Raw genomic sequence first — 27,753 nt, forward strand, 5'->3', positions numbered from 1 at the left:
GTTGTTTGTTTTATAATATATTATTTGTTTTTGTAGCACAACTTTCTGTTTATAAGGTCACTTTAAGTAATAAAAATAAATTCCAACCACCGTATTGCACTCGTGACCTTTATAAATTCTTCAATGAGTTCCTAATAATATTTGATGATCATCATGACTCATTGACCATTCCGAATAACATTAGTCAGCATTTAATGTTCAGTCTACAATACATAAAAATGACTCCACTAGTACCTATTACAGAAGATCGAGGTATCAGTAGGTCACCTACTATTTTCTATCTTTGTCTAGTTATTCGGGGATCGAACCCTTACGGCCTGACTTGCATGATTCTTCCTTTTTTTTTTTATTTATTCAACTCCCTTAAGGAACGTTTATAAGAAGATTGTAGCTTTATGATATTGTTTTCGTTTTAAGGGTAAATAAAATCAAAACATCAATCGTAACATTTAATTTAACATAAATAACTTTATTTTACAAAATTAATAATAACCTAAATAAGCAGTACGATAATTACCTAACATTCGACTGAGCGTCGACATTGTTTTCTACGTAAATCAGTCAAAAGACTTCATATCACTAGGTAAAGGCAGCTTAGGTTTCCAGCTTACATTCTATAGCCTCTTTACGTCTATCACTTAGCCCTTAAATCTACAGTTTCAAAGCCTGACTCTGACGGACGCCCGTCTACGTTCCATCCCACTTTAGGCGTCGTCAGTTCTGGCGGCTGTTCTCTTGAGAGGGACGCCCTCTTGTGTCTTGGTGGGGGTACGGGCGCAGGTGGGGGGACCTTCGACTTCAGAAGGTTCTTGATCCTCATGCCTCCTCTGTAGTAATACAGGTATATTGCTGCTAGAACGCCAACGGCAACGAGCAACGTGACGATAGCGACCACGAAGCCGTACCATGAGCTTCCAGTAGACTCCTCCGGGGTCGGCACAGTGGGCCTCCTGCTGGGCGGCACGTATGGCGGTCTGGGGCGCCTGGTGGTGGTGGCGAAGCGCTCTCCTATGGCTATGTCTGCGCATGCTCTGAATTCCTCCTGCGGCCCACAGCCCACGGCCTCCGTTCCATTTCCACACGAACCCCAGTTGTTTCCAGCGATGTATCTCCATTGCATCACACAATGGGAGCATTCCAAGCCCTCGGGCAGCTTGTACTTCATTTCGTAGATCTTATTGCCATCTTTCGGATAGAATTTGGTTCCGTCTCTTCCATCTAATTTCAGAACGTATTTATCTAAGCAGTCTTGGGTAGTTGATTTTGGTTCCTCGCAGACTCTGAACTCGAAGAATCCGTTGTGGTTTGCGGTGAGCTCTACTTTGATGACGATGCTGTCCTTTGGCGCGTATTTCCGGACGATGACGCCTTTGCCGAAGCGGCCTCCGAGCTCGTGGGCCCTGGGGGTGGGGGCGTCCCAGGCGTCGCCGCAGACGCCGCACTTGCCGTCATTCTTGTTCCACTGCCTGGAGAAGCCCCCGCAGTAGAGCTCATGGTCGTTGTAGTTGTGGGGCGTGTCGAAGCCGTAGCGCCAGGCGGAGGCGCGCGATGGAGGCTCGATGAGTCTCCCGTGACCGCTCGCTGTGCGCCAAGTGATCGCTAGTACTGTGAAGCACCAGATGATCTGAAACGGAAAATACTCATATTAGGGCGATGTATAAAGGTATGTTTCACAATTTACGTCTTTCACGTTGCTTAGTGCGTGCAGTACTTTTACGACATACAGTAAAAACAGTTTTACACATAATACCTAATCGCAACTTTTGCTAATGTGTTGCGGCATTTTCCAACGAAACTGATTGCAAACAGTTAGCGATATCGCACTTTCTTGTTAAAATGTGTTTCCTAATGAGTGTATACAGAGCATTTGTATTGTTCACATTTGACGCCCAAGTATCGAAAATGAAATCGGTTATTTTTCTTTACATGTGACTTGTATAATTTGACAGCCTGGGAGATAATGAAAGACTTTCGTAATGTGTTTATTGTAGTAACTGCCTTTGATTACAGCAGTAACTCTATTATAGATAAAAACCTGCGTGGTAATTACAATATTCTTAATTAATGCCTTTTTGTGAGGATGTGCCTTTAAAAAAAGCATTCCACAGAGCTACGTCTCTCGTTTGCAAACTGTAAACAATATGGCACCAATAAAAAAGCTTTCTGGCGACAATGTGAACATTATAATCCTGAAATCTTAAATTACGGAGAGCTTAATATCGTTTGATACCATAATCAAAACTTCACATAAAGATCTCTTTGTTTCTTTCAGAGTAAGGACATAAAAAAATGCTATTTCGAATTAAATATTCCGTTACGTTACGCCACAAGCGGTTAAACTAGGTTTATTTTTAGAACATGCATTGCAACTGCAAGTAGAAATGAGCCAATTATAACAATAGACGGTGTAAGAGCGGTCTAAAAGAAAAGTCGTAACTACACGTTACTGAGTAGTGAGTAGTTACTGAGAAATAAGTAGTTTGACGTGTAGTTGATGTTTTAAAACATTTCTAACATCTAGCAGAAGGGCTTTTAGCTTTACAGCTATCAAAAGGCGGTAGTTTCTGAGGTTATGGTGATGGCTTTGCGGATCTATGCTATGCATCAAATTTGTATGTACGAGGTGCAGACGATCCCAAAAGCGGCAAAAAACTTTTGAGCATTTTTTTAAGTTTATTTGGACGTTCTCAAAAATCCTTCGACACCACTGACAAAAGTGTGAAATAAAGAATCGTTGGAAATTTCAAATAATGGTATTTTAAAGCCGCAGCTGGTGATCAATGCTCAAGCCTTCCTTATATGAGAAGAGGCCTATTCCCAGCTATGGAATATGGGCTGGTATAATAATTACATACTCTCTAAGGTTTGGGTCTCCGAACTTATTGCACTAGTTTTGAAAATTAACTTACTGAAAGCGAGCTATTATTTTGTGCATGTTTTAATCTTAAACTTAAGTAAAATTCTTTACCAACCTAAAAAGTGAGTGCGGGTCCGCCATTACAAAATAATAACATCATCTTGTAAGTGGTCGTTGACATAAACTCGTAGAAAATCATCCGTGCTAACACTTCGTGAAAGTTTCGCTGTTGTCAGCATTTACCGCTTCATGCGGACGACTTTATCAAACAATGTTACCAGATTATCACGTTTATATGTGTGGATTGTTAAATGAATATTTTCTGTCACGGCTGAACTATGGCCCTGAGTCGTGATATGTCATCACAGTTGCAGATCACACACAATCACGTACATTTTTTGAAGCAAGCACTAAATATAGTTCAACTCTCAAACAAAAAAGGTCAGATGTACTAGTGACACTGTGTTCGGTACAAAGAGAAAGAGGTTAAAGAAAATCAAATTAAAAATAAACCAACAATTTCTTAGGTAAACTGGATATTTTATGATTATACATTCAAATTTTAACGGTTTGACTAGGTATCATGGTTTATGAGATTCAGACGGATAAACTACAGACGGGCAGTGGGGCCCTAGTTCCGTTATTCCTAGGTTAAAAAAAGAAAAACATTATTGTGAAGACCAAACTTCAATTAGTTTGGGCATGACGAATTATCTCTTCTAAATTATAGTTATATTAGAAACTATTTTCAGTGATTTTTGCCAATGATAAAAACTTTACGATATTATCGCTAATTGAACCATAATAATGATTAATAATACAATATTTAAGTGAACAATACCTGTATTTAAATTTCTCTGTCGTAAGAACTCGTGTAGAGTTGCACTTATCAAGCTAATGATCGCTGTTTGCATGGTCTTTGTGTAATAATGCAGTAAAAGTAATTGAACCGACAATTTCATACCTTTGCCTGGAATGCAGTGGTTTTTTTTTAATCTTACTTCAAATCTTACGTCAAATATTTTATAAGCCGTTCGGTTTAAGACATAATGGGTGTTTAATTAAATAATTATAATGAATGAAGTGATGAAGAATCGTCGGCAAGTAGCCATCCGGTTTGATAGATTTAAATCATCAATTTTATGAAAGTCTTATAATGAGCTACTGGGCTAGTATCTAAGAATAGTGAAATGGGTTGCGCGGTCGATTGTAGTGTCTCCATGTTAAAGGGGGTATCAATTAAATCCGATAACACTAGAATCCGAACCTAATATAATCTTGGGCATTCTTGGGCAAAGGCAGTTTTAAGCTCAAAATGTTGTTTAACAACTAAACAATTAGTTATCAAGTTGTTAAATGTTTTTTTATAAAATTTCGATTAAAAAGCAAAGACCTAGTTAGTATCATAGACAACTTTGAAAATCCGCGAGAAAATTGACGCGGAAAACCACAGACGACGGAAACCAACTTAAAATGCTTAAGACATCGTCTCGGTCGCCATTATTTACGCTATTTATTTATTACACAAATTTACGTCACGATATAGATCATTTACCTAAATAATGGATTACTTTCGCTATCCATAATCTGTTTTGTTTACGGTCGCTGGCGATCAAATTGGATGATTAATTTTTGGATGTTTTTTTTTATCTAAAAAATAGGTTGGCAGTTGGTAGCAACCTATTTGTAAGAAAGTTAACGGAGCGAATTGTATTTTAACTTACTGGACTTCTGTTCTAATGGTGAAGTTAATAAATGAATGCATGTTAATTTAAGCTTGATATTTTTGACGCGTGTTTTCATTTCTTGCATTCCTTACATAAAACTGAATGTCAAAAGCATTTTTGTGACATTAATACCTACTCACGAAGTCACGACAGAAATTATTTTTAGTACAATATTACATTTATAGACAATACTTAGGAATATTGTCTACAAACATTGTTCTATTTTCTAATTTTAAATTTAAATACTGCATTTATTTTCAAACTTTTTCCCAGCTTATAACATTGGCAATAACAAATCGCAAACAGCCGGAAAAAAAAGTTTATGCAATAAGGCACTTATACAGGTACCCAAATAACGATTTATATTGTGATTTATGAATAAACTAGATTAGTTCCGGCATCCACTATTATTAATATCCGTACTTAATTACGAGCTATTGTACAATTCGCTTTCCTTTAAAGCTGCTTAAAAATGAGGTTAATTCAGTTATTGAACATGGATGGTGTGTTTTATCCCAATAAACGTTTTAATTATACAATTATTCACAGAGTAATCGCTGTATTAACTATGTACTTAATGGTTATTATCTAACATCGGCCTATTGTATGAAAATGTGCATGCAATTGTATTTAATTATTGCGACGGAAGCTTAAAGCATCTGTGAATAAGTACCTAACGGAACTAAGCGGCTACGTTGCAGACTGTCATAATTTAAGAAAAAAGTGGAATACATGTATCAATATGTATAATTAACACTGCTTCAATGTTTTATTCATACCAAATGACAAAAAATAAAATTATGTACAGATAATAGATACTTTACCCATCTAAGGAAAATAATTCGCGATTCGATATCGAACACAATGTCATAATCAATTTAAATGAATCCAAAACCAAGTATTAAAAAACACCTAAATTAAATTAAAACGAAACAAAACAAAGATGGCCTACTTGAATAAATCATGGTCAATGTTCTTATTTTAAAACCGTTTACAGTGCAAATCTCGGGCTGGGTTAACGACATTTTAATAGCTTATGAATTATGATATAAATAAACAGTAAACATGCACCTAACCGTACGATAGTGATGTGAATCATATTGTAATGAGGTTGTAAAGACACTTTTATTAGATATCTCTGAGTTACGTTTACTTCAGTTCGTAATCGATTTGAATTACATGCGACATATAGATTTTTGGGACTTGGTCCTGTGGTTGAAAATTAAGAATGTGGGTTCAGGTTGAATATTTAAAATGTTGTACATAATTGTGAATTATTTTTTCTTAAATATATTTTGATAAATTACAGCAATAAAGTATATAAGTAAATTCATAAGTCATCATGAAACTTTCTTAATTAGAAGCCTTTAAAAACTTGGAACATAGTCTAGACTAATCCTTATTCGGTTTCCGATGTCGATACCGGGCAATGGCATCACTAGCTATAATTAAATATGAATTACATCAACACTCTATCAAACACATTCCTAATGAGATTGCATCTTTCATTACGTAGTACAGTGAGAAACAAAATGGTTGACTAAATCCTAGGACCTAAACTTGAGTTATCTGTTTTCTTTTTTATTATTTAGTTAATTTATGGTCCATTAGCTCATGGTCTGTGCTTCACTCGCTGTGATGTCAGTTATAGCTGCAAATACATTACCCTCCTATAACACAGTCGGATAAAAAGTAGCTTATATACACAGTGATTTTTTAGTCGTCTTACAAAACCAGCCCAGTTCATGTATCCGAGGTAAAATACCCGTAGGCGCGATTTTTTTTTTATCATCAACTTAGATAATGAGTACGAAGAAAAAATAAACAAGAGAAATCTGAAATATACTCTTAAAAATGATAAAAACGCCGCCGCCCGCCCCCTCACCATTGTTACAAAGCTTGGACCGCGCCCGCAACAGGCTCTGTGTTTTAAAAAAAATACGAATTGCATCATAATATTGAATAAAAATTGCATTTTAAATTCATTCAAATCTCATAAATACCTATTTTTTTTATCATGAACGTGTTCTAGTTATTGGATACATGAACTGAACTGCTTTTGTAAGACGACTAAAAAATCACGGTGTATATGTTAATCAAAAATACCAGCTATCTCCATAACAAACTAGCCACATGATGAAGAAGCTGTGCAATTTATTTTCGAAACGCACACAATGTACCAACTAGAAGTCGGTATGTGCCTTAGACTCGACATTTCTGTAGTCTTACCACTAGCCTGACTTAAGCAGAACTTAAACACGTTTAAACTACTTTAAACATTCTATCTACTTTTTTTTTCGATTAGTAATTTTGATCACCATTTTTCTTAAGACTTTTGGCTACGACAGTGCCTACGGTCGTGAACTCGTGACATTGAATCAGTTGAATAGTAATGTAATGAAAACACAGGATTCGTGCGAATACCGGATTACAAATCGCAAGTTCGATCGTACAATACCGGTAGATCATTTGCATAGAACATCTTTCCTACTTTTTTAAATTCACGAGTTTTATTTTGTGCGTGTTTTGGATCTTGATTTAAATTGACGCCTTTTTCGTGGATTTGTTTTTCTCTTATCTTTTGGTCGTTATAAGAAAGTGTGTAAGTGTAGGTCTAGTTATTAAAGATCGTATTGAAATGCAGAAAGCATTTAAAATCTATGTGCATAATTGTTCCCTTCAGCTTCAAACCATATAGTTCCATTTTTATTTTCCTTTATGAGTCCGTACCGCGGAAAGGCAGAATATGAAGGATGTATCAAGGGGAAGCTGGTTTCTGGTGGGAACTGTGAATGAGTCCGTGTATAATGTAAACCACTAGGTCATCCAATTAATTATCTAAAAATAACCTAATGCCCTCATAAATATTGTTATACACACATTGGGGTCAATATCAGTATATTAGTCAAGTATCTGTACCAGCCATTAACAAAACCGCTTCTAATACTGGCTCATACCTACGTCATAACTCAGTAGTCATTGAAATGCATCAATCTACAGACGGCTCCAAAATTATGTTCTTGCTTCAAAGACTTCTATTAACGTTGGTTGTAAATTCCACAAGCCAAACTTTTAATAAAAGTAATCATAGGTTAAATTACTGAAGAATTTCCTTAATCTGTAAAATAACTTTCAAAGACTCCTCCCTTTTCCCTCAAGTTAACGCGTTAGAAATTATAAAAGTCAGAAGTATAAGACATAAGGGACAAGACACATGCAAGGGATTTAATAAAAGCCTTATAAAATTAGACGAAGATGAAATGATTCATGTATATTGAGCTTTCGCTCTAGTAATTATCAAAATCATCTTGTACAGAACCCAATCGTACTTTAATTACTAAAAAAACCGCTTACCTCAGCACTCTGTTCCATCGAAATTTATGTCTAAAAGAACGTGTTCTCATCTCAAAGGTACTCACAGCAAATCTATCACGACTCATTAAGTATGCAGATAATACATTGTTTCTTTTTATAGGCCTTTGTCAGAATCTTCCCATAGTCAGTTTAAACCGTGACCTAAAAACACGTGATTTAGTAGAGCAATGTTTTGCCGCCATTATTATTGGTGACGCAACGTCTAAGTACTTACTTGAGAAAGTATTAATTGCTTCTTGTCTTAGCTTTAAGATTAAAGATGAATGCGGTTATGTAAGTTCTGTAGCTGGTGTGAAGTAATTTGCTGTTGTTGTCACATATTTTGATGAAATACAATCAGTACGGTGTGAATTTTTTGAAGTTGTCGTTGGTGATTAAAAGTTCGAACCAGATTTGCGCCGTGAAGGGTTCCGTAAAAAGAGGACAAAGGAAAACTAATTTACAAACTGAATTAGTCACTTACTCACTTAATCTCGACCTTTCTTTTAAGCATAATCTAGTTTTTTTTACAGTAGTAACAAAAATACACCACCTGTAAAAATTACAGCTGTCTAGTTATCACGGTTCATGAGATACTGCCTGGTGACAGAGAGAGAGACAGTAGTCTCAAGTTTTACCCAAAAGGATATAATGATTAATGGTTCTGCCGCTCCCATTTCAAATGGGTTTAGAGAACTTATTTGAGACCTGGTTTATAGATCTAAATCAGAATTAGTTGTATAAGAAAGACTTTTAGTTTAAGGTTGGTAGGTACCTCAAGGATTAAACCTCAAGGAATAAATCAATAGTAAACAACAAGATGCTTGGTACAACTTTGTAACAGCCAACTCGAATCAATTGCATAACCTCCTTCGCTCTCAATAAAACAACTAAAAATATTTACACAATTATTACACGGCTTGGGACTGTCTGTGGTCCATAATCGCTGATCTCCCGTGTTTTAATACAGACTATTGTATCGAAATTTTTGTGGGAACTTGAGACTCAGTATTGTCTACAATCGCATGTTTTATCACCCAAGTTTCTATCATGTGTGATTTTATAAATAGCCATGATTACTTTGTAGTTTTTGTAGACTTTTCAAGGATGTTGAGAACGCAGGTTTGTTGTTAAACGATCGCTGATTTTCACAGGTTTAAGAAATAATAGTTTGTGTGTTAAAGTATTACTAGAATAATGCTTTATGTAAACTCATAAAATGAAAGTATTTTTTATACTTTTGTGGGAAATATTAACGTAAACGGGGTTTCATACAGGCCACAGGGACTGTAAATAGGAATAATAAATCTAAATCACTGGAAAGCAAAGACGGTAAACAAGGGATATCTCAGCCTTCCTCATCATTTTTACATGTCTACTTTTGAGAACGTTTTAAGCCGACATTTCCTATCTGACCCTGAGAAAAATGTCGAAACTAAGGAGTCGCTGTTATCTTTTGTTTAAGTCCATACATTATAAGGAAAGCTACAGTAACATTGAAGCTTTCCATTAAAATTGTAACATTGAACAAATTGAGGTACATAAGGTTGATTATTCCATATCAGGATCAATTATTTTACAGCACACAGCTATTGCCTAATATGTCACAATGCGTTACATAAACCTACTTTATGAAACTGTATGCGGTCCTGAATTAATGAATGTAATGCGTCCTCTTTAGGGTCGCCACACATAAGCCACCGCTGCACCGTGCACCGGTCACAAATACAAAACACGGCCTCCGGAATATTTATTGTAGCTTTCATGTAATCTGAATGGGCTCTCCCGCACAGCAGGAGCTGATAAAACGACGCTGCTCGGTTCTCCCTGATATTTAGTGATGAGCTCCCTATTCTGCACTTAGGCTCCGAATTTTCAAATTGCGTATAGGGTGATTTTATGAGGCGGTCAGCCCAGATATCCCAAATCTGCTGTGATGATCGCAGACTTCTTAAAGAGAATCCAGTTTGCCGAAAATTCCTTCCCGGTTCCAGGAACAATTCTGTAGCTGATTCTTCTTTTTGCAGACAGCTCTTGCATACTAGGTACTGCGTGGACTATCCGTAATATTGAACTTCTCTCATTAAAATGGATAAAAATACAGCAAATGTGCGGCAGAGTTTTAAGGTTGTGACCGGTAGCGCGTGCGCAACGACCCTTACAGCGTTGACCGCCATTTTGTAAATCAGGTGACATCGCATTCAACGAGTCGAGTTAAAGGGAACAATAAGCGATTGAAATGGATTCCGAATACTGAATTATGGTTTATTGACGTTGCAAAACATGATTAAATTTGTTATTACACATTTGATTTCAATTCGTACCTGCAATGGTTGTTATATTGTATAGAGCTGATACGCCCGCTGATTTGTTTATTTACTGGTTACATAATTTAATGGTCAAAGCAACCAAAGAATTGTGAATAACGTTCACGTTCTTTCGTTATGCTATGAATAATCTAGAGCGATTTGTTGCGAATACGAGTTGAGTTAGACGCAGCACGGTACAGTGATGATCTGCGCAAGATGGTCAGTAAGTAGAAATGCAATGCAACTTCACGTGTCGGTGCCAAACGCGGCAGATGTCACAAGGCGGTTAGGTTTAGTGTAGAGTCTGACACTACCCGTCCTCTCCCGAGAGAGCGGGTGTCCATGAGGATCCCCCGACACAAAAAAAAACTGGATGCGACTAGCCCAAGATAGATCTCGATGGCGTGCGATTGGGGAGGCCTTTGTCCAGCAGTGGACGAATATGGGCTGATGGCTGATGATGATGATGATGATGACGAGTTGGACTGGATCACTGATAGTTCCATACCATATCGGTAATCGGTAATGATAATCCATTTAACTATTTTAAATAAATTTCCTATGCCCTATATCTCCTCATTAACCTAAACAAACAAGAATCAAATGCATTACATGCATACGAATTTACTCCATCAACATGCAAGAATAATGCTTAAAATTACAAATGCATTTCAAAATAGAACAAAGTGTTGTTGATAAGAGAGCAAACGACGCTAAAGCGAGAGTTAAGCAAATAACCATGGTTGTTACATTATAATTATTGATGTTAGTAGGTACTGTTTTAAAAGGTTTTAGCGTTAGTCAAACTCGCAGCGTAGAAGGTTTCGCTCATATATAATAAATAAAAATTGGTCACTTATCAAGATTATGACCTTACAAACCGTTGCTCAACACCCATTTCTTGTATAGTTTGTTCACCTGTCTAGCTATCACGATTCATGACAATCCACCTGATCACAGACAGACAACGGTGCCTTGGCAATAGGGTTCCTTTTTTCTCGGACCTGAAACTGTTGCATGCATACTGTTCTTAATTCTTAACCTCAAAAATTACAACGAATGGCGGGAATAATTAATGAATATTGCCGAAACTAACCGAACCAATTTTCCAGTGTTGCCACAGTCAATTGTTTGTTTAGCAACGACAGGTCGTGAACGTGAGGTGCAAGTTAAACCGTGAGTCAAGGAGACAGACAATATTTAATTTGGTAACAATAGATGTGTCGGTACTTTCGTGTGAATTATTGTGCGCGTGATTCATTAGCAATAAAACATATGAGTAATTGTAGAAATACGTGTTGTGAAGAGAAATGGACATTGCCTAAAATTATAGTAAGTCATGCTTTAGCATAACAGGACGGATTATAGCATTATTCAATTTAAGAATAAAAATATGACTACTTTCGTAATCAACCAAGTCGTGATATCATTAACTTCGTTGGTGTAATCTTTGCCAAAACCAAATACGCTAACGTGCATTACTTGCCATGCTTAAATTGTTGCTTTAATCATAAAAAAAAATAAAAAAATGTCACCAATTCGTGAGTTCGAACACTCTCGAAACATTTTCAAATTTCGAAACAAGGAACTTAATGGCCGCTGGGAAATAGTGCTGTACAGTCTACCGCTGGACTCAACGATCGCCATCGGTAGTCGATTAGTATGCACGCGAGCGTTTTTCGATTTCGTGAAAAGAATCGCAAATGAAAGTGAAACTGCCTTGGGAGATGCGCAACGGAACTTTCGGTCTATTGTTATGTTATTAAGCGATATTCGCCATTATGTTTAACCGGCATGTAATAGGGAAGGCCATTTGGCTGAGTATGAGAGATTTGCCTCAATGATGGTGGTTAGCAATAATGTAAATATGGAGAGTTGTGTGTATGTAGAATAGGAAGACATTACTGTAATGTAGCTCATAATGCTTTATCTCTTTACCTGTTGGAAGCTATTTACAATAATATAAATAAACGCACGATATAAAAGTTTGATTTCAACGTCTGTTGAGTTTCCTGCTGGTCTTTTACATAGGAATGATGTTTTAGAACCGCAGAATTAGTGAGACTAGAGTCATTATTGTAACGTTTAGTGCCTGAAAACTGAAATAAAAAGTTTTGATTTTGAATTTATAAGATTTGCTAAGCTGCTAAAGTTGATAAAACTTGTGCTACTTAATTAGATATAAAAATTGTTTCTTCCCGTGTGCGAGTGCACTAAATGACGAAATAAAAACGGCACTCAGCAATAGAATTTATTTTTAATATAAGGTTCCAATTATCTTGGAATTGCAGTTCATTTACGGTATTAAGGTTCTTTTAAATGAACTAGTTACTCTTAGAACTATTAAGAGTCTCGCCGAAACCATTAGACAAGATTGCATACTATTTAGCACAGGATAATGTCGAAATAGTCGATTTTAAGTCTCATCACAATGTACTTGTGCTAATAGCTTTTAAGGCACGCGTTTTTGCGTCACCCATTCTCTCTTAAGCTCTAATCAAATCGTGTGTCACACAATTGACAATGTTAATACGTGATGACACTTTCTCTGTATTTAGTAACATGTACCACTTAGGGTCTGTCTTCTTAAATTATTCGTAATCGACTATTATGTTTGTAAATAATAACCGCCATTTAAATATTTTTATTTAAATGGCGTCTCTACGAATTTTTTCGTAGAGACGCGTTGTTGGAAACAAAGGTTGTCGGTATTCGCCAGTATTCGGATACTCAGGAAAAAGGCGTAACGCCTTTAATAGTCAACGAAATCGATAACATTGTTTTACTTTCACATACAAAAAGTAACCCTTAAGTATTATGCTACATATATGACTGTCAAATGGTATGTAAAGATTAATAAACATTTAAAAAATTACCAAGTCATTATTCCAGTATATACGAATGTATAACTGTCCCCACGGGAACGAAAACTGAAAAACTCCTAGGTGTTAATCCAGGTTATAAATTATCTGAGTTTTAAACTTCGTCTAAATCCGTCAAGTAGTTTACGTGAAAGAGTAGCAAACAAATTTCACATTTATAATAATATATTAGTAAGATACAGCTGTTACATGTTGATGCTTATATTTATTTCAGTAATACAGTTTGCAAAGTCTTTATACGTTATGTCTTACCATATTTTCATTCGTTACACTTGAAGTATCAAGTATTTCATGTATTTATACAAAATTGTTAACAATTTTGTTGTCGCCGGCATAATGTGACATGCGTGTTCTGTGCTATCCTTCCTGATTTCCTACTGACACTATTTATTCGAACAATTTAATGCTAATCTGTTATCATTATACATTCTGCTACTGAAACTTAGGAATTGTCAGTTGTTACGATAAACAATTAACAATAGATAAGTTATTCAAGCTATCATAATGCTGTTGAATAAAGAGGTGATTTTAATTAAAAATGAGTAACATCAAAAAAATAGTTTTAATTGAATTAAGAAAAAAAACATAAATTTCGGCAAAATACAGTGTACAATTTGGCAAAAAAAAACGTAAAGAAATGCGAAATCGATATTTCATCGATAAGAATATAGGCAACAGTCCCTTCCCTTAAGTGACACAACATCGTGTCGTTCACTCAGAGTGTTAATTATTGAATTAAACAAAATAGGAGCGAAAGTAAAGGGTACTTGTGTAACGGGTCCTACGAGCCATAAGAATGCTATCTGACAACTAAGTGAAAGTTTATGGCTATAAACACTAGCATTAATCGTTTGAGGAAATTTTCGTCCGTGACGTAAAACTGATCCGATGAAAGTTGTATTTAAATAAATTAGCTGAAAGACTGCTACTACGTGGCCTATACCACACTGTTTTAGGGTTCCGTACCCAAAGGGTAAAAACGGGACCAGATTACTAAGACGTCGCTCTCTTTCCTTCCATCCAATACAGCAGCTATGCAGTTGAATTTTTTAACAGGTTCTTCTTGTCTAGGCGCTTTAGCAAAGGAGGTTGTCCATGAGGTGAGGACTAACTTAACCAAAAAAAAAATGGCATTTGCTTATTAAAGTTAAGCGGTATCCTCGTTAAGCCACAACATCCGATAGTTGTTCCAACTATTCCTAAAATTTTTCGGCACGAACGCAGTCCTTACTGCTAAGTAATTTTTAGTTAAACTATGCAAAGGACAAAAGTAAATCACAGGATTCTTATCTGTCAACTAATTAAAACCGTTTGCTAAGGAGGTTAATGATTTAGATAACGAAATTGTATACGTAAAGGCCGGTTATTTTTAAAACGAAAAATATTTTGGTTGAATTGGGGACGGTTTTAAAAAACCTTATTTTACGCGGTTCCCAATAAAATAAGCCCACCGTTGTATAAATTGGTAGTCCATAATAGGGATGACGACAATTTTTTTTTGCAGTGTCCGTCTTGTAGTATTTTGTATAATAATGGATACGTATTTTTTTATTTGTCCCGCAAACATAAATTTACCAAATTACAGTGAATGAAACTTACGCGTGACGTCACGATTGAGTATAAATTATACTCTATCGTTAAGTCACAAGCCCCCTCTCCTAAACTTTAAAGCAGTTAATCTTTGTCAATTCTAGTTTTTCTGAAAACGGAAAAAATACGTGTCTCATACTTTTCAATTATCTAACTGAGGGACTAATGAGATTTTTTCTTTTTATACCCAGTTCAGTACATTTTCCACATTCGAATAGGGATCATCCCTATTCGAATGTGGAAAAAATGATACATTGTTACTTTTAAGTTATAAAAGAGGTTACATGCATTGAACATGATAAATTGCGCTTCGCTGTTCACCACGCACTTGAATTTCGACTTCCTGCGGCTGAATAAATTGTTAAATCAATCGTTGTTTTAATTATGTAATTACTACCTCCACGGTACTTCAAGGCACGGAAAAATTAAATACTTATTGCTTTTGTAATACGCACTTCTTTAGTCTAATAATAAGTAATCTTTGAGTTATATTTTTCCAAATAGGTAAAATGTAAACTAAGTAATGAGTTGACTAATCAATCGGATTTAATTTATTAGATATGCTGATAAAAATAAAAAATGAATACATTGTATTTTTTTTTTAGAAAGGTTTGTTTTTAAATATTTAATAATATCTTTGGCAGGTTCGAAAAACAATTTTACCGAATGACACGATACATTAAAAAAAAAACTCGGGTTCCTTATGGCTGTATACAACTTACAGGATGATTCTTAAAGGGTGTTCGTCTCATAGCCGTTCCTGAATATTTATATATTGATTCCAGCTCTGTGTAATGCGTATAATAAATGGAAATACATTTCAATGCTCAAATGACGAGGTTATTTAATCCGTCTGGTGTTACACTAATTATATTCTTATACCTACTCACTTTGCTTTTTTATTCAACTAAAACAAATAAGGTACTTCGACTCATGATTCGCGTCAGCTCATTAAATTGTAAGGACTCTGATTCGGTCCAAAATAAGTCGAGCGATACCTTTAAATATAGGTGTGCGTGAACCGACACCTTATATCTACCTAAATAAAGCTACTATAATAAATAAGTAGGAATCTGTACGAGCTATTATTATTCTTCGGTACCAACTGTCACATCGCAAATCAGTGCTAGACTTTTGAGTTTAAAAAAAATATAGTAAGCAGATTGTTGACAACTACAGTGCCTCCTACAAAATGTCAAATATGCTAATAACTGTGGATTATAAAAATACCGGTTAGTTTTATAATGACATAAACCAACCTCATTAAATTGTTTACAACTTTCTTTACTTTCCTCAGATTTAGTTTTTGTAACTTCTAGAGGTCAAAAACATGGCTGCCATTTTGTTTTATTGTATTTGGAAGCAAAGCACCAAAAATCTGATTTCAAAACAAAATCGAATGCGCTCGACAGTCGTGACCAAAAGTTGTTTTTTTTTTTATATTCTTGACAACGAAATCAAATCGAAAGTAATTTTCGAGAGTGAAAGTTTTGTTTTTTAACTTTTAAAAATAGAATTCATATTTTCTAGTGTCCGATTAAGTGTCTTAATATTGTTAAAATTATTTTATTTATTTGTAATATACTTTTAAAATTTGAAATAAAAAAAACGGTTTAATTTAAAGATATTTATTAGAGAATAAACGACCCTCATTTAATTTCTAAATGATTACAGCCTATTAGCGTCTAAGTCTTGAATGTTTTAGATGTGTCTTGGCAGGTTTTATGAGAAACCTAGTACTTAGGATTTCTCTTCGCAATACCATTGCCTCACGATGTTAGAAATGTAGGTGCTTGGTAGACAACTGATAATTAGTGGCTATGTAAAATGACAGGCATCTATCTTAAATAGAATGTATATTTTATGTATTTATGTCAAATTTGGTACTTTTCTTTTCGATTGGTTTGCAATATTGGGCACTGCTTTTTGAGGTTAATTTAGTACGTAAGTCTTCGTAGTAGAAGGGGACTGCAGTTTTTTTTCTTCATATTGTTTATGCATTTATTTGAACAAGTGGTACTAACATTTCCGAGTTCAGTTAATACTTTCTTGTGAATGGCGACACAGTTCGCAAGGGCGTTGTCTCTGACCTTTTAAGGAGAATGGCTTGACATAAGTACTAAGGTTCAATCTATGTTGACATTGCAAAGCTCCATTATTTATTCATTACAATAACAGTAATTTTGCTACGGTACCTACAGTGTAAACAAAGCTAACTCTTTCAACAGGTTTAGAGAGAAGGGTCTTTTATTTAAAGTGGGACTCTTTTTAATCAACTGTAATTTTTGCACACTTTAAGAGGTGGTAAAACTTGTAATACGCTTCGAAGCAATATTGTTATTCATTTTTTAATCTTAATGTGCAGTAATTAGACATCTTATTGTGAGAATAATGGTGGCCCACCATCTAAGCCACATTACGAAGCCACAAACAATCAAATCTAAAGGTTTTATTTTAAGTAGGCTGTTGTACAGGCAATTTTAGAACGTTACAACAATAACTCTAGATACACGGTTAAAAAATTCCTTCCCAATGAAAAGAACCGGCAAGAAAATCCATTAATTTTGGTAAAACCAATTTGTCACTTATATTAAATTGATTTAAACATGTAACTGTCACTTTTGTTTTAGTTCACGTGTTAGTTGACAAGTGACAGGTAATTAATGAGTAATGTTGTTAGATTTTTACTTGACAAAAACACTTGCTTAGAATTCTTTAATTGAGTTGACAATTTACAGCTGTTTTTTGTGACTGGAATAATTGCTTGAATTTGTTGAAACATGTAACTGAAACTGCAAGCAATGTTGATCAACTACCAACTATTTTTAGTTCCTTGAGAAAGAGATTCATGAAGAAATGTCAATGTTTCTTCGACTTATGTAGAATTCAACAATTCAATCTTTCATTTCGATAGAAACAATGACCTAAGTATTCAGAAATGAATGGGATTAATGAATACACATGGAGTTTCTAAATGTACTCAAAAGTACCCGATACTAATGCGACTGTTAAGGTTTATGATTGAGATAATAATTATAACATACTTGAAGGCCTTCAATTTTTATGCACTCCCGCCTTAATTATCGATTATGAAACTGGAACTTGTGGAAATGCACGGACGGCCTAGATAAACCCAATGTATGCGATGTGACGCGACTTTGATCGACGCATAGGACGCATTTGATCGGCGCTTGTGTGGGAGTTGAATGTTAATGAAACCTCTGCGAAATAAGGGTTAAAATGTGTGAGGGAGTCGTTAAAAAACACGACAGCGGTTCAAGGAGGTTAGGGGTCGGAAGGCTCAGGCAAAATAGAGCACCAGGTCTCTATGAAAGTTCCGGTATACTGCCAGTTATTTCTAAAAGTAAGAAATACGACACCGTACAGTTACCGCTTACTGTAAGAATGTAGCGCTTGAGAAAGCAAAATGATGGTCTAAGCTCTGATGTGCGCTGTCTTATTCTTCGGTTCACACTCCTACAGGTGAAGACGTAATTCACACAGCACGATGGAGATTAGATAGCCCTAATAATAGAAAGTAAAATTCTTACAGTTCACCCCAATTGTCTTACGGAAATTACGTATAAAATGTGGGAAAAAAACTCAGGCGTAATTTAAGATATGTTATTGTTTGCACAGATTATTCAACTTCCTGAGATGATGGTCTAGAATTATGAGAAATATGAAAGGTGTTTCGTTATGAGCTAGAAAGAGTATTTGTTTAATTAACTTCTTTCTTTGGATTTTTTTTAAACAGACATTAAATGATTATTTAAAAGTTGTTGCTCGAATTTGCACGCTGTCTATTGCGTCAAACCTCGTGATGGCCTTGTGGTACAATTATCAGATTTATTTACGAGGTTGCAGGTTCCGATTCAATTATTTAGTGTGACTTTTTCAAAGTTATACGTACTATCTATCGAATTATTTAGACTCCACAGTCCACTGGGCCAACTGAATCTACCTCAAAACCGTTTCAAGCAATCGTGGTGATGAATCTACATCAATTTAATCCGTGATAATATTATATGTTTACCCAGTAGGACATAAAAGCTGGCATTATTTATTAGCTAATAAAATATGCAGGTAGGTACTAAATAAATAGTATTTGAGCGTTGGTAACACTAGGCGTTTGGCCCTTCACTAGTTTGCCTTCATTGGCTTCCGTGGACCGAGGAACGGGTCCGATTCATATTGCTACATAAATCTGTTTTGGTTAAGTAATATCAGACCAGTTTATATCTTGAATAGTTTAGAAGTTATTGCGAAATCTTTAACAGAATGTTATGACTTGTGTTCTGCAATGACTTTATTTATGTAATAATTAGATTCCCTCAGATTACTAGGATGTGTAAATAGAAGTAATGGAGTAAGTTGGGAAGTTTAGTTTTTATCGAGTGTTTGTATTGGACTTCATACAAAAATGGCAGAGATATCCACAATTAGTGATCTACTTTGACGTGCTAAATACTTATCTTGGACACAGCACACCAAAGACCGCGTTTCAATGGTTGACTGATGGATGACTGAAAACAATTTTCTCTTTTATGTAGAACGATAAGCTAGTCTTTTCTTTATCTCAAGAAATTGCGTAAATGAAATGGTGCGTTCTTGTTTCAGTACTTTTTATGTTTAATTGTTTTTTTTTCTCTAACTTTCGTTCGAATCTATTCAAGTAAATCTCCGTCCAACCAAAATGGCCGCCTTCATAGACAAAAACTGATACTATTTTTAAAACAAGGCACAGGTGCAGCCCAAAAGTCCTTTGTCCGTCATTTGAAAAGAGAAACGGCTAACTGTCAACTACACGGTTGAAAGGTTTGACAATGTTGCACATTCACTTTATGCAATCGATTATAGGTCCTATACTGGTTAATATTAGACCTACATCGGTTGCACAATTAATCGGTGACTATCGTTGACTGCCAGTCACGGCATTGCAGACTAATACGATATTCGCGATTTCCTTGTGTGTACACTCTCACTGTAATGTGGAAACAAGGAAAGGAAGAATTTCGTCATATAATAACAGATGTCACACTGTAATCGGAAATATTTTAAAGTATGTATTATAGTAAACAGTTTCTGCAATCATAAAATATATGAGAGGCAGGAGTAGGTACAAAAAATAAGAAAATATGTGAAAATTGCGAAGCTTTGCTTTTTGTTTTTGAGATTTAATTTAATTCTTATATGTAGAGTACGAGACTCTACATATAAGACTCAAATTAAATCTCTACTTTTTATACCTTTTACTATTGCAATGTACTTAAAAAGCATTTATCTATTGAACAGCGAGTAGTGATTTTGAGTGAGTAAAATAAACGAACAGTATAATAGCTATTTTGGTGACAAACAATTTAGTAATTATCAGATTGATTATTAGGGCGTAACAATGTATGAGAAGAGTTACGCAATGTTTGTATTTCACACTAGTTTTTAGACCAGAAAGATTAAAATCTAGATTAATTCATTCCTGGCGATTTTTCCCACGAATAACTTTTCGGAGATAATGATGGCAACACTGAATATTTCGTAAAAAATATAGATTTTGTTCTTGAATGTAAACTCATATTGTTTTAATGCATATTGCCATATTAAAATGTTTTGCATTCCATCTTTAAAAAGAAACAATGTTTTGTTAAAATTATTACTTAAAAACCACAAAAACCTTCCGAATTCCGCACAAAAAGGAATGTGAAATTTAATAATTAATTAAACTTCCATTTAATTCCATATTTCATTTAAATATTTCATAAACTTCCTATAGGTGTACTTTGTAGCCTTGTTTTAATTGTTTTAAGCCATACTTTAGCCATCAATATTGTTTAAGACTTGAAATAAACAATGGTTCGTTCATTTAACAATAGAAATCGGATGTCGGATGCGGATCACGTTTGGATTCGGAAGCGATGAAGGAGTGAGCGACCTTTGCACGCGCTAATTGTAATGTTCGTAGCTGGTACGAGTGTTTCTTCTCAGACAATTTGAAGTTGTGTTCGGTTTTATGGGACTGGTACCAGGTATTTAAGAACTATTTACTCGTCAGGCTAAGGATGTAAAAATCAATTGTTCCTAAGTACCTTTCTGCCTACTTGACAGGAAGGCATCTTTGCAGATTATTTAAAGATATCTTTATGTTTATACTATGAATTTATTTAGAAGATAAGCTAAATAAATTCATAGTAGGTACAGTAGTGTAATTTAACGGACCCTGTGGGCAATTTTTTTTTATCTTGAACCTTATTTGGGTAAAACGATTAATAACCCAGTTTCGTTTGAATGGCGCTAAGACAAAAAAGGTTTTATAACAAAACTTTCTATTGACCTCTATGGTCACAAAACATGTCGTCTATGATGACATTAGATTTAAAAACAAAAACAACTCGAAGCTATTCTATTTATAAATTTACAGCGGGAAATTATAAAAATAAAGAGAAAATATAATACATTAGGAATGTCATTGTATCAAACGACCATTTTCTCTTTATTAATGTAAATATGGCATTATGTCTGTTTCATCTACCGTGGGCTGAGAATGTTAGGTAATTTTAAGAATGAACTATTGTTCATTAAGATATAATATGATATAGATATAAATTAATAATAATTATGTATCTTAAGTTGATTGTAGTATTCCCTTCATATAATATTATCAACATACTAACTGGACAAAATTAGACTTTAGATCAACTTTGAAAAGTTTTGATCTGGAAAATATTTAATAAATACCTACTTGAAATTTCGATGACTAATACATATTTAAGTCAAAGAATGTGATTAAGTATAGAGTTAGATTAGATTAGAATATTCTTTATTGTACACCATGGAATTACAGCAGTGATTCTTAATACATACAGTGTTAGGGTACAATGGCGGTCTTATCGCTAAAAGCGATATCTGTTGTTATAGAGATATAGTTCTATATATATAGAGTTTATTGGTCGAAGAATAATTATAAAATAATTTTTTTATTACAATGTAGTCTCATCATTCAATAAAAACAGTCTTGTTTAAATTTTTAGGAAGTTCGATCCAAAACTTCCCAATTAAATTGTCTCTTAGTATCATAATATAACTTGGTATTCTAATCGTGACATGAGGATATTCGTGCAAAGTGACGTCACAGACCACTACAAAGAAATCTGTGAAGTAAGCGGGTCACGATCGATTCAGCCTTGTGGTCTATTATCATGTAAGAAGTTTACGACGATAGCTTAACACAAGCTGAAGATTGTACTGAGGCGTGCTTAGCTTATAGAAATATTAGAACCAGAACTAAATTCTACATCTTATCAGGGTCAGAGGGGATACAAATAATTCGGGACCCTAATAGAGTAGCTAAGTCTATTGTAGTTGCGGAAGCAAGATGGCAAACAATAGGTACATTTCTTCATAGTTGCAAGAGTATTATTTAGAAACTTATTATGATAGTAAATAAAGTATTGAGTAGGAATCGAAAAGGAATCTTCAATATCGAACTGGTTAGCAATCAAAAGTGATGATAAATGCTGGTTCATTCTTAAAAAAAGGTCACACGCCAGAAATGGGACGTTTAAAGTATTTTAAAGGGACATATTTCATATCAAATGCTACAAAACAAATTGAAAACTAAAATCTGCAATAACATTGTATTGACAGTTGACGTTTATCGAGTATAAAATCGATAAAATCATTGATGCATTGAATGTCCCTACAGAAACTTCGACTTGTGACAAGGCTATTTAAAACTATTTGTAAGGCTGTATAATACAGAGTTCCATTTAGGCCGTACGTGCTCTTGACATAGCAACACACTGTATTATTTGTACAAGTAAACACTTTCGCAAGAATATATTAAATCTTTTTCGGTAGCTGAAATTTTAGGACAGCTGTTATCTATACTAATATATAAAGCTGAAGAGTTTGTTTGTTTGTTTGAACGCGCTAATCTCAGAAACTACTGGTCCATATTGAAAAAATATTTTAGTGTTGAATAGACCATTCGTCGAGGAAGGCTTTAGGCTATAAACCATCACGCTGCGACTAATAGGAGCTAAGATACAATGGAAAATATGAAAAAAAACCGGGCAGGTATAAATCATAACTTATATCTTCTACCCACGGGGACGAAGCTAAGACTGACTATTGTGACGAGATGCTGGTTGTAGTACTCTAGATGGTGAAAAGTATGGAAGTGGGAGCTTATAACGTCACTTGTCGGTAAACACTAACAGGTCTAACAGTGTACTGATAAGTGACGTCATACGAGATTGCAACTTTCTGAATCATCATAATTGTTTCTGTGCGGGGAAAATATAAGTTAGTGATAAAATAAGTACGTGTAATATTATACATATACTAATCCTCTATATGTATAACAAGGTTTTGGATAGCAGATATATTTACTTCTGCATCTACTCGAAGGCTATAACATCACGTCGCTAATAGGGGCATAAACTTTATTTATCGATACTAGTGCTTCAGTATATACCCATATCGATAACTACGCTAATGTCTCAATACTAAAGCGCGTAATAAATCGATAAAAACTTGATGGTAATCGATAATCGTTTAACATTACGGTATAATCGTTCGGTTCACAGTCTATCGCGTAAGCATTCACTTCCCAAAGTACTGAGTTTTTATCCTATTACATCTGTATTGTATAACTCATCGATTTAGGGTATAAGGTGTAAAGTCAAAGATAGAGAGATACGAAACTCGACTCTACAGCTTTAGAAATAAGGCTTACTTGTTGTAATACAGTCGACCACGAATCCAAATTCTCAATTAAACACGAAATCCGACTTTATCGTGATCGAAATAAGGAGTTATCGTTGCCCAAAGCTGTGGGGTTGTTTGTACGAGGAAGTACCTACAATGAGTTAATCCCAGTTTTTGTGTGTGTTACAAAATGTTACGTTTGTTTGTTACACATGTAATTGTGCCACTTCTATGAAAGGCCTGTAATTAATCCTTCAATGGTAATTGTTTTTATTAGCTTTCACGGCTCAGCCCGACCAGCGTAACTGATGCACACAGATGGATAGACAGGTGGTTTACGGCGTTTTATTAAATACTCTTTTGTTGAAACATAAGTAAATCTTCCTGTTTTTAGCATTGATAGGCTAGTGGTCGGACCGTTGGACTGCCGAGTTAAAAAATCCGTGGAGTCGAACCCTACAAATGTTTTTTCGATTTTACTTGCATGTTACAGAGTTCAACATCAGTTGCTAAGAAACGGTTAATGGGAAAGTCGTCTGAAATAAGCTCACCTGACAATATTCCAAGGAGGTTTTTATCCAGGACCGAAAACTAAGGGTTAAACTCTGATACCTACCGAAGGTCCAAAAAGTACTATAAAGATACAAAAAACTCTTATCTTTATTAATATTGTTTTAAATGCGTTTCCTTCTCTTTTAATATAAATACAACTATTTACTACGCATTTAATTTGTCAAGTTCAATTTGCACGCAGTTTTAATGTTAACAAGCTTTTAATGCTGTTCATAATTGCAAGTTTTCAACTGTTAATGGTCCAACATAACGGTTTCTCTGTTAATTTTAACGTTATTACTAACCTGACTGGTTTTGCAGAAAGTTTTAAGCGTAAGTCCATTATTATGGAGACTTTCGTTGACACAAAAGTTTACAATTTAATTGGTGAAATAATGTTAATAAACTTATAGGGCAAAGGTAAAGAAAAAGTATTGCTAAGTGTGTCTTTTAATGCAGAATCATTTGACGCACTTTTGCCATTACTTTCTTATAAATAAATTTATTTATTAGTATCTATTAGATATGCTTTCTTTATAATGGCAACTATGTGAAGGTAACAATACTATTTACTTATTAATTATTTGTTATCATCATAGAGTATACCGTAAAAGAACTGATCTTTTCCTTAGGAATAACATTTTCAAACTGTGGACCAAGAGTCATTACTGTATAGTTTTAAAAGTACCGGGAAAAATACCTATATAAGTGTATAAAATAAAAATTTGATTGATTTTGATTTTAATCCTGGTTTCAAGAGGTTGTGACGAGGATATGAAGTGGACTAGCTTAAGTATCTTAACGAATACATTTCCGGAAATGGTTGAAAAGCTCAAGGCTCTTCAAATCAATGATTCATCATTGACTTGAAATGTTCTATTCAAATGTCAATATTTTTCTAAAAAAAACTAGACAGGTCACGCGAGTTCGTCTATTCGTAGATATTTAGACCAATGTTTTTTGGCAAAAATCCGTATTAAAAATAGTTCCGTGTGTGTTTTTCCTGTTGTTTTAATGTTAAGTTTACCGACTTTAAGCGTCAGATTTTTACTGACACGTTCTAAACGTGTCAGTCAATTAGATCTAGATATTATATTACAATACTACGTACATATTTACTTTTGTTAAGTTTTACGTGATGATAAACAGATTAGCTACAAGTTTTATCAATTTCCTGAATATGTGTCGATAGAGCACATATTATGAACTCAGTATAACACGAACAGCCTACTCTCCTTTTTTCAAAAGCGGCGTTACATGATATTAAAAACGCAAGCTTTGTCTCTTATAGCACCTAAACTGCTGAAACAATTATTTTGTTAAGACTTGCCACTTTCATTCAGGCAGATCACACGCAAAATTAGTTTGGATCCCAAGAAAGAATACCTACATGTCATATAAGTAAGGATTATTTTTTGTTGTTTATTAAGTTATAATTAAAATAAAGATTGACAAGAATCCTGGTGCTTCATTGAAATAGAATCCCTTGCAAAGCCACATAAAATGATAATCGTTCAAAAACATTGTATGATTTGCGAGTATTCTACAATAGCATTGATTGATGGGCAGTAAAACAAAATGGCCGAAACACAACAGCTGATAAAGCCAGTTTATGACATGTGAAAGTCAATAACGTAACGAAAAAGTTCGGTTGCTTTTTTTAAGTGTTACCGATGAAATCAATTAAGGTGTGGTTTAATTACGCTCCTTTTACAGTTTACCTACATAACAATTGAGACCAAATTAAGTTTTATGTGGCATTATGTCATGTTTTCATGTAGCAGGTGCGAACGGCCCAATACGTAAAGCAGGATGGTTAAAATAATAGATTAGATTCGATTAGAATATTGTTTCATAAAAACATTTCTTTTAGATTTTTCAAGTTCAACAACTCGAATTAGCTGTTCACATTAATAAGATATGTCAGTAAGTCTGTACCTCATATACGCTGCCTCTCATGAAACACCCTGACAACAAAAACTCATCTTAAACTGAGATGATCTAGTTTTTTATCACTTATGAGCTGAATAGCCTTAGTGTACCGGGCACCTGACATGAATAGCGCAGAACTGGTTGTATAAGCATACTTTGGACAAAATAGATATTAATATCGGTATTAGGAACTATACAACTTGTAGAATTTTAAATGATAATTTAGATCGTTATAATGTGGTCTAAACAGGCGGTTTTCGTGGCTTTATGTATGCATATGGTGTACTATCAAGAGTTGTAATTTTTCCTGGCCTTTTATTAAGATATTTCAAGAATGAATATTTTTTGTATAGTATTAAAACGTTGGAGGGGACTGGATGCGGAAGGCGGAGGACCGGGTGTTGTGGCGTAAATTGGGAGAGGCCTATGTCCAGCAGTGGACTATGATTGGCTGATTGATTGATTGATTGATTTGATTAAAACGTTAGAGTACAATGCATAGTGATTTAGAAGCTGGCGCGTATCGCACAATTAGAGTTGCGGAATAATTCACAAGGGCAATAAATAATATAATAAAGTTTAGGTATGTTTTACGCAGCCTTATCAACAGGAAGCCAATTGCTTTAGTTAGACGATCCCATTGGATAACAATTATGGTTAGGTAATGGTCGATAATTTAATTTTATAGAGTTTTAATTGATCTCTGAAATTATCATAATATGTTTGAAACTTATTTGCTTATTCAAGAACTTGTTTAATTCAAGACTGTTGAATAAAAATAAAAGTAGGTAAAAGTTGTTTATGATTTTCCAACGATACTTTCACTTGTTTTTTGCTAAACACGTTTATTGTTGAAGTCGTATAATAAACCTTACAATAGTAAATAAACTATTATAATAAACTGTTTTATGTCTGTCATTAATTTAACTGATTTTAACTGGAAAAACTACCTAACCATTAAAAGCGGGAAATATTTTTTTAATTATGTATGAAGTACTATGTTAAAAGCACTTTAGCTCAGGAAATCTTTCAATGCTTAACTTTTTTCAAATAAGTCACGATTCGAAACGTAGGTAACAAAATTATCTATTTATTCGTTAAAACATTTTGTAGAGTTCGTTCAGAGTAAACGGTTCCAAAGGACAACGGCCTCAATGCACTTCTTTTTCTTTTTATTGACCAAGATAATAGGTAGCTCGTCGATAAACTAGTTTTTGTATGCATTGACTTTAAGACATTAAATACCGGCAATAACATCCCAAAATATTTCTAAAATTAATTTTAAAATGCAGATTATACAAAATAACTATAACACAAAGATTTGATGAAAATTAAACTCATTCAAGCAAAGGTATAACAATAACAGCCAGATAAAACATTCCGAATTAACAATAGTGAAAATCTGAAAGTAAAAAAATAAAATAATCAACTTACGTTCATTGTTATATTTTTCCAATATCCCTCAGTGTTACATTAACATAAATCACTAAACACAGACTTTCTTCAAAAGAATTTTAGTACTAGGTTAATAATTACGGAACCGGTATTGTGGTTTGATAGTCGACGCGCATGCGCGCTGCGTAGCTGCGGAACGGAGACTGCCGCGCGTCGGTTAAAAAAAACATAACTTTCTCAAACGACCGCGATTTTAGCCCGCCTATTGGTTGGTTTTAGACTGTTAGGTACAGTTGTTGAAGCCTAGGTACTTACATCATTATTTTTGCATTTTTAACTTGGCAGTACAACTTATTTGTGATAAAGTAAGTACATCTACGTCTTGTAAAGTTCCAGCTCTAGGCTTTAGTTCCTAGGTACTGAATTAATTGGCAACTTAAACAACAGTA

At 34.5% G+C, this 27,753-nt stretch overlaps 1 protein-coding gene across 1 annotated transcript; it reads right to left on the reverse strand.

The window, feature by feature from the left end:
• Nucleotides 1-436: 436 nt before the first annotated feature.
• Nucleotides 437-27,753, reverse strand: LOC113502881. The gene is made up of 2 exons (XM_026884620.1): nucleotides 27,344-27,753; nucleotides 437-1,624 (listed from the first exon to the last, which is right to left on the reverse strand). The coding sequence occupies exons 1-2, from the start codon at nucleotides 27,347-27,349 to the stop codon at nucleotides 635-637; spliced, it is 996 nt and encodes a 331-aa protein (XP_026740421.1). The 5' UTR covers nucleotides 27,350-27,753; the 3' UTR covers nucleotides 437-634.

Source organism: Trichoplusia ni, chromosome 18, assembly GCF_003590095.1.
Source record: "Trichoplusia ni isolate ovarian cell line Hi5 chromosome 18, tn1, whole genome shotgun sequence".
Taxonomy (NCBI): domain Eukaryota; kingdom Metazoa; phylum Arthropoda; class Insecta; order Lepidoptera; family Noctuidae; genus Trichoplusia; species Trichoplusia ni.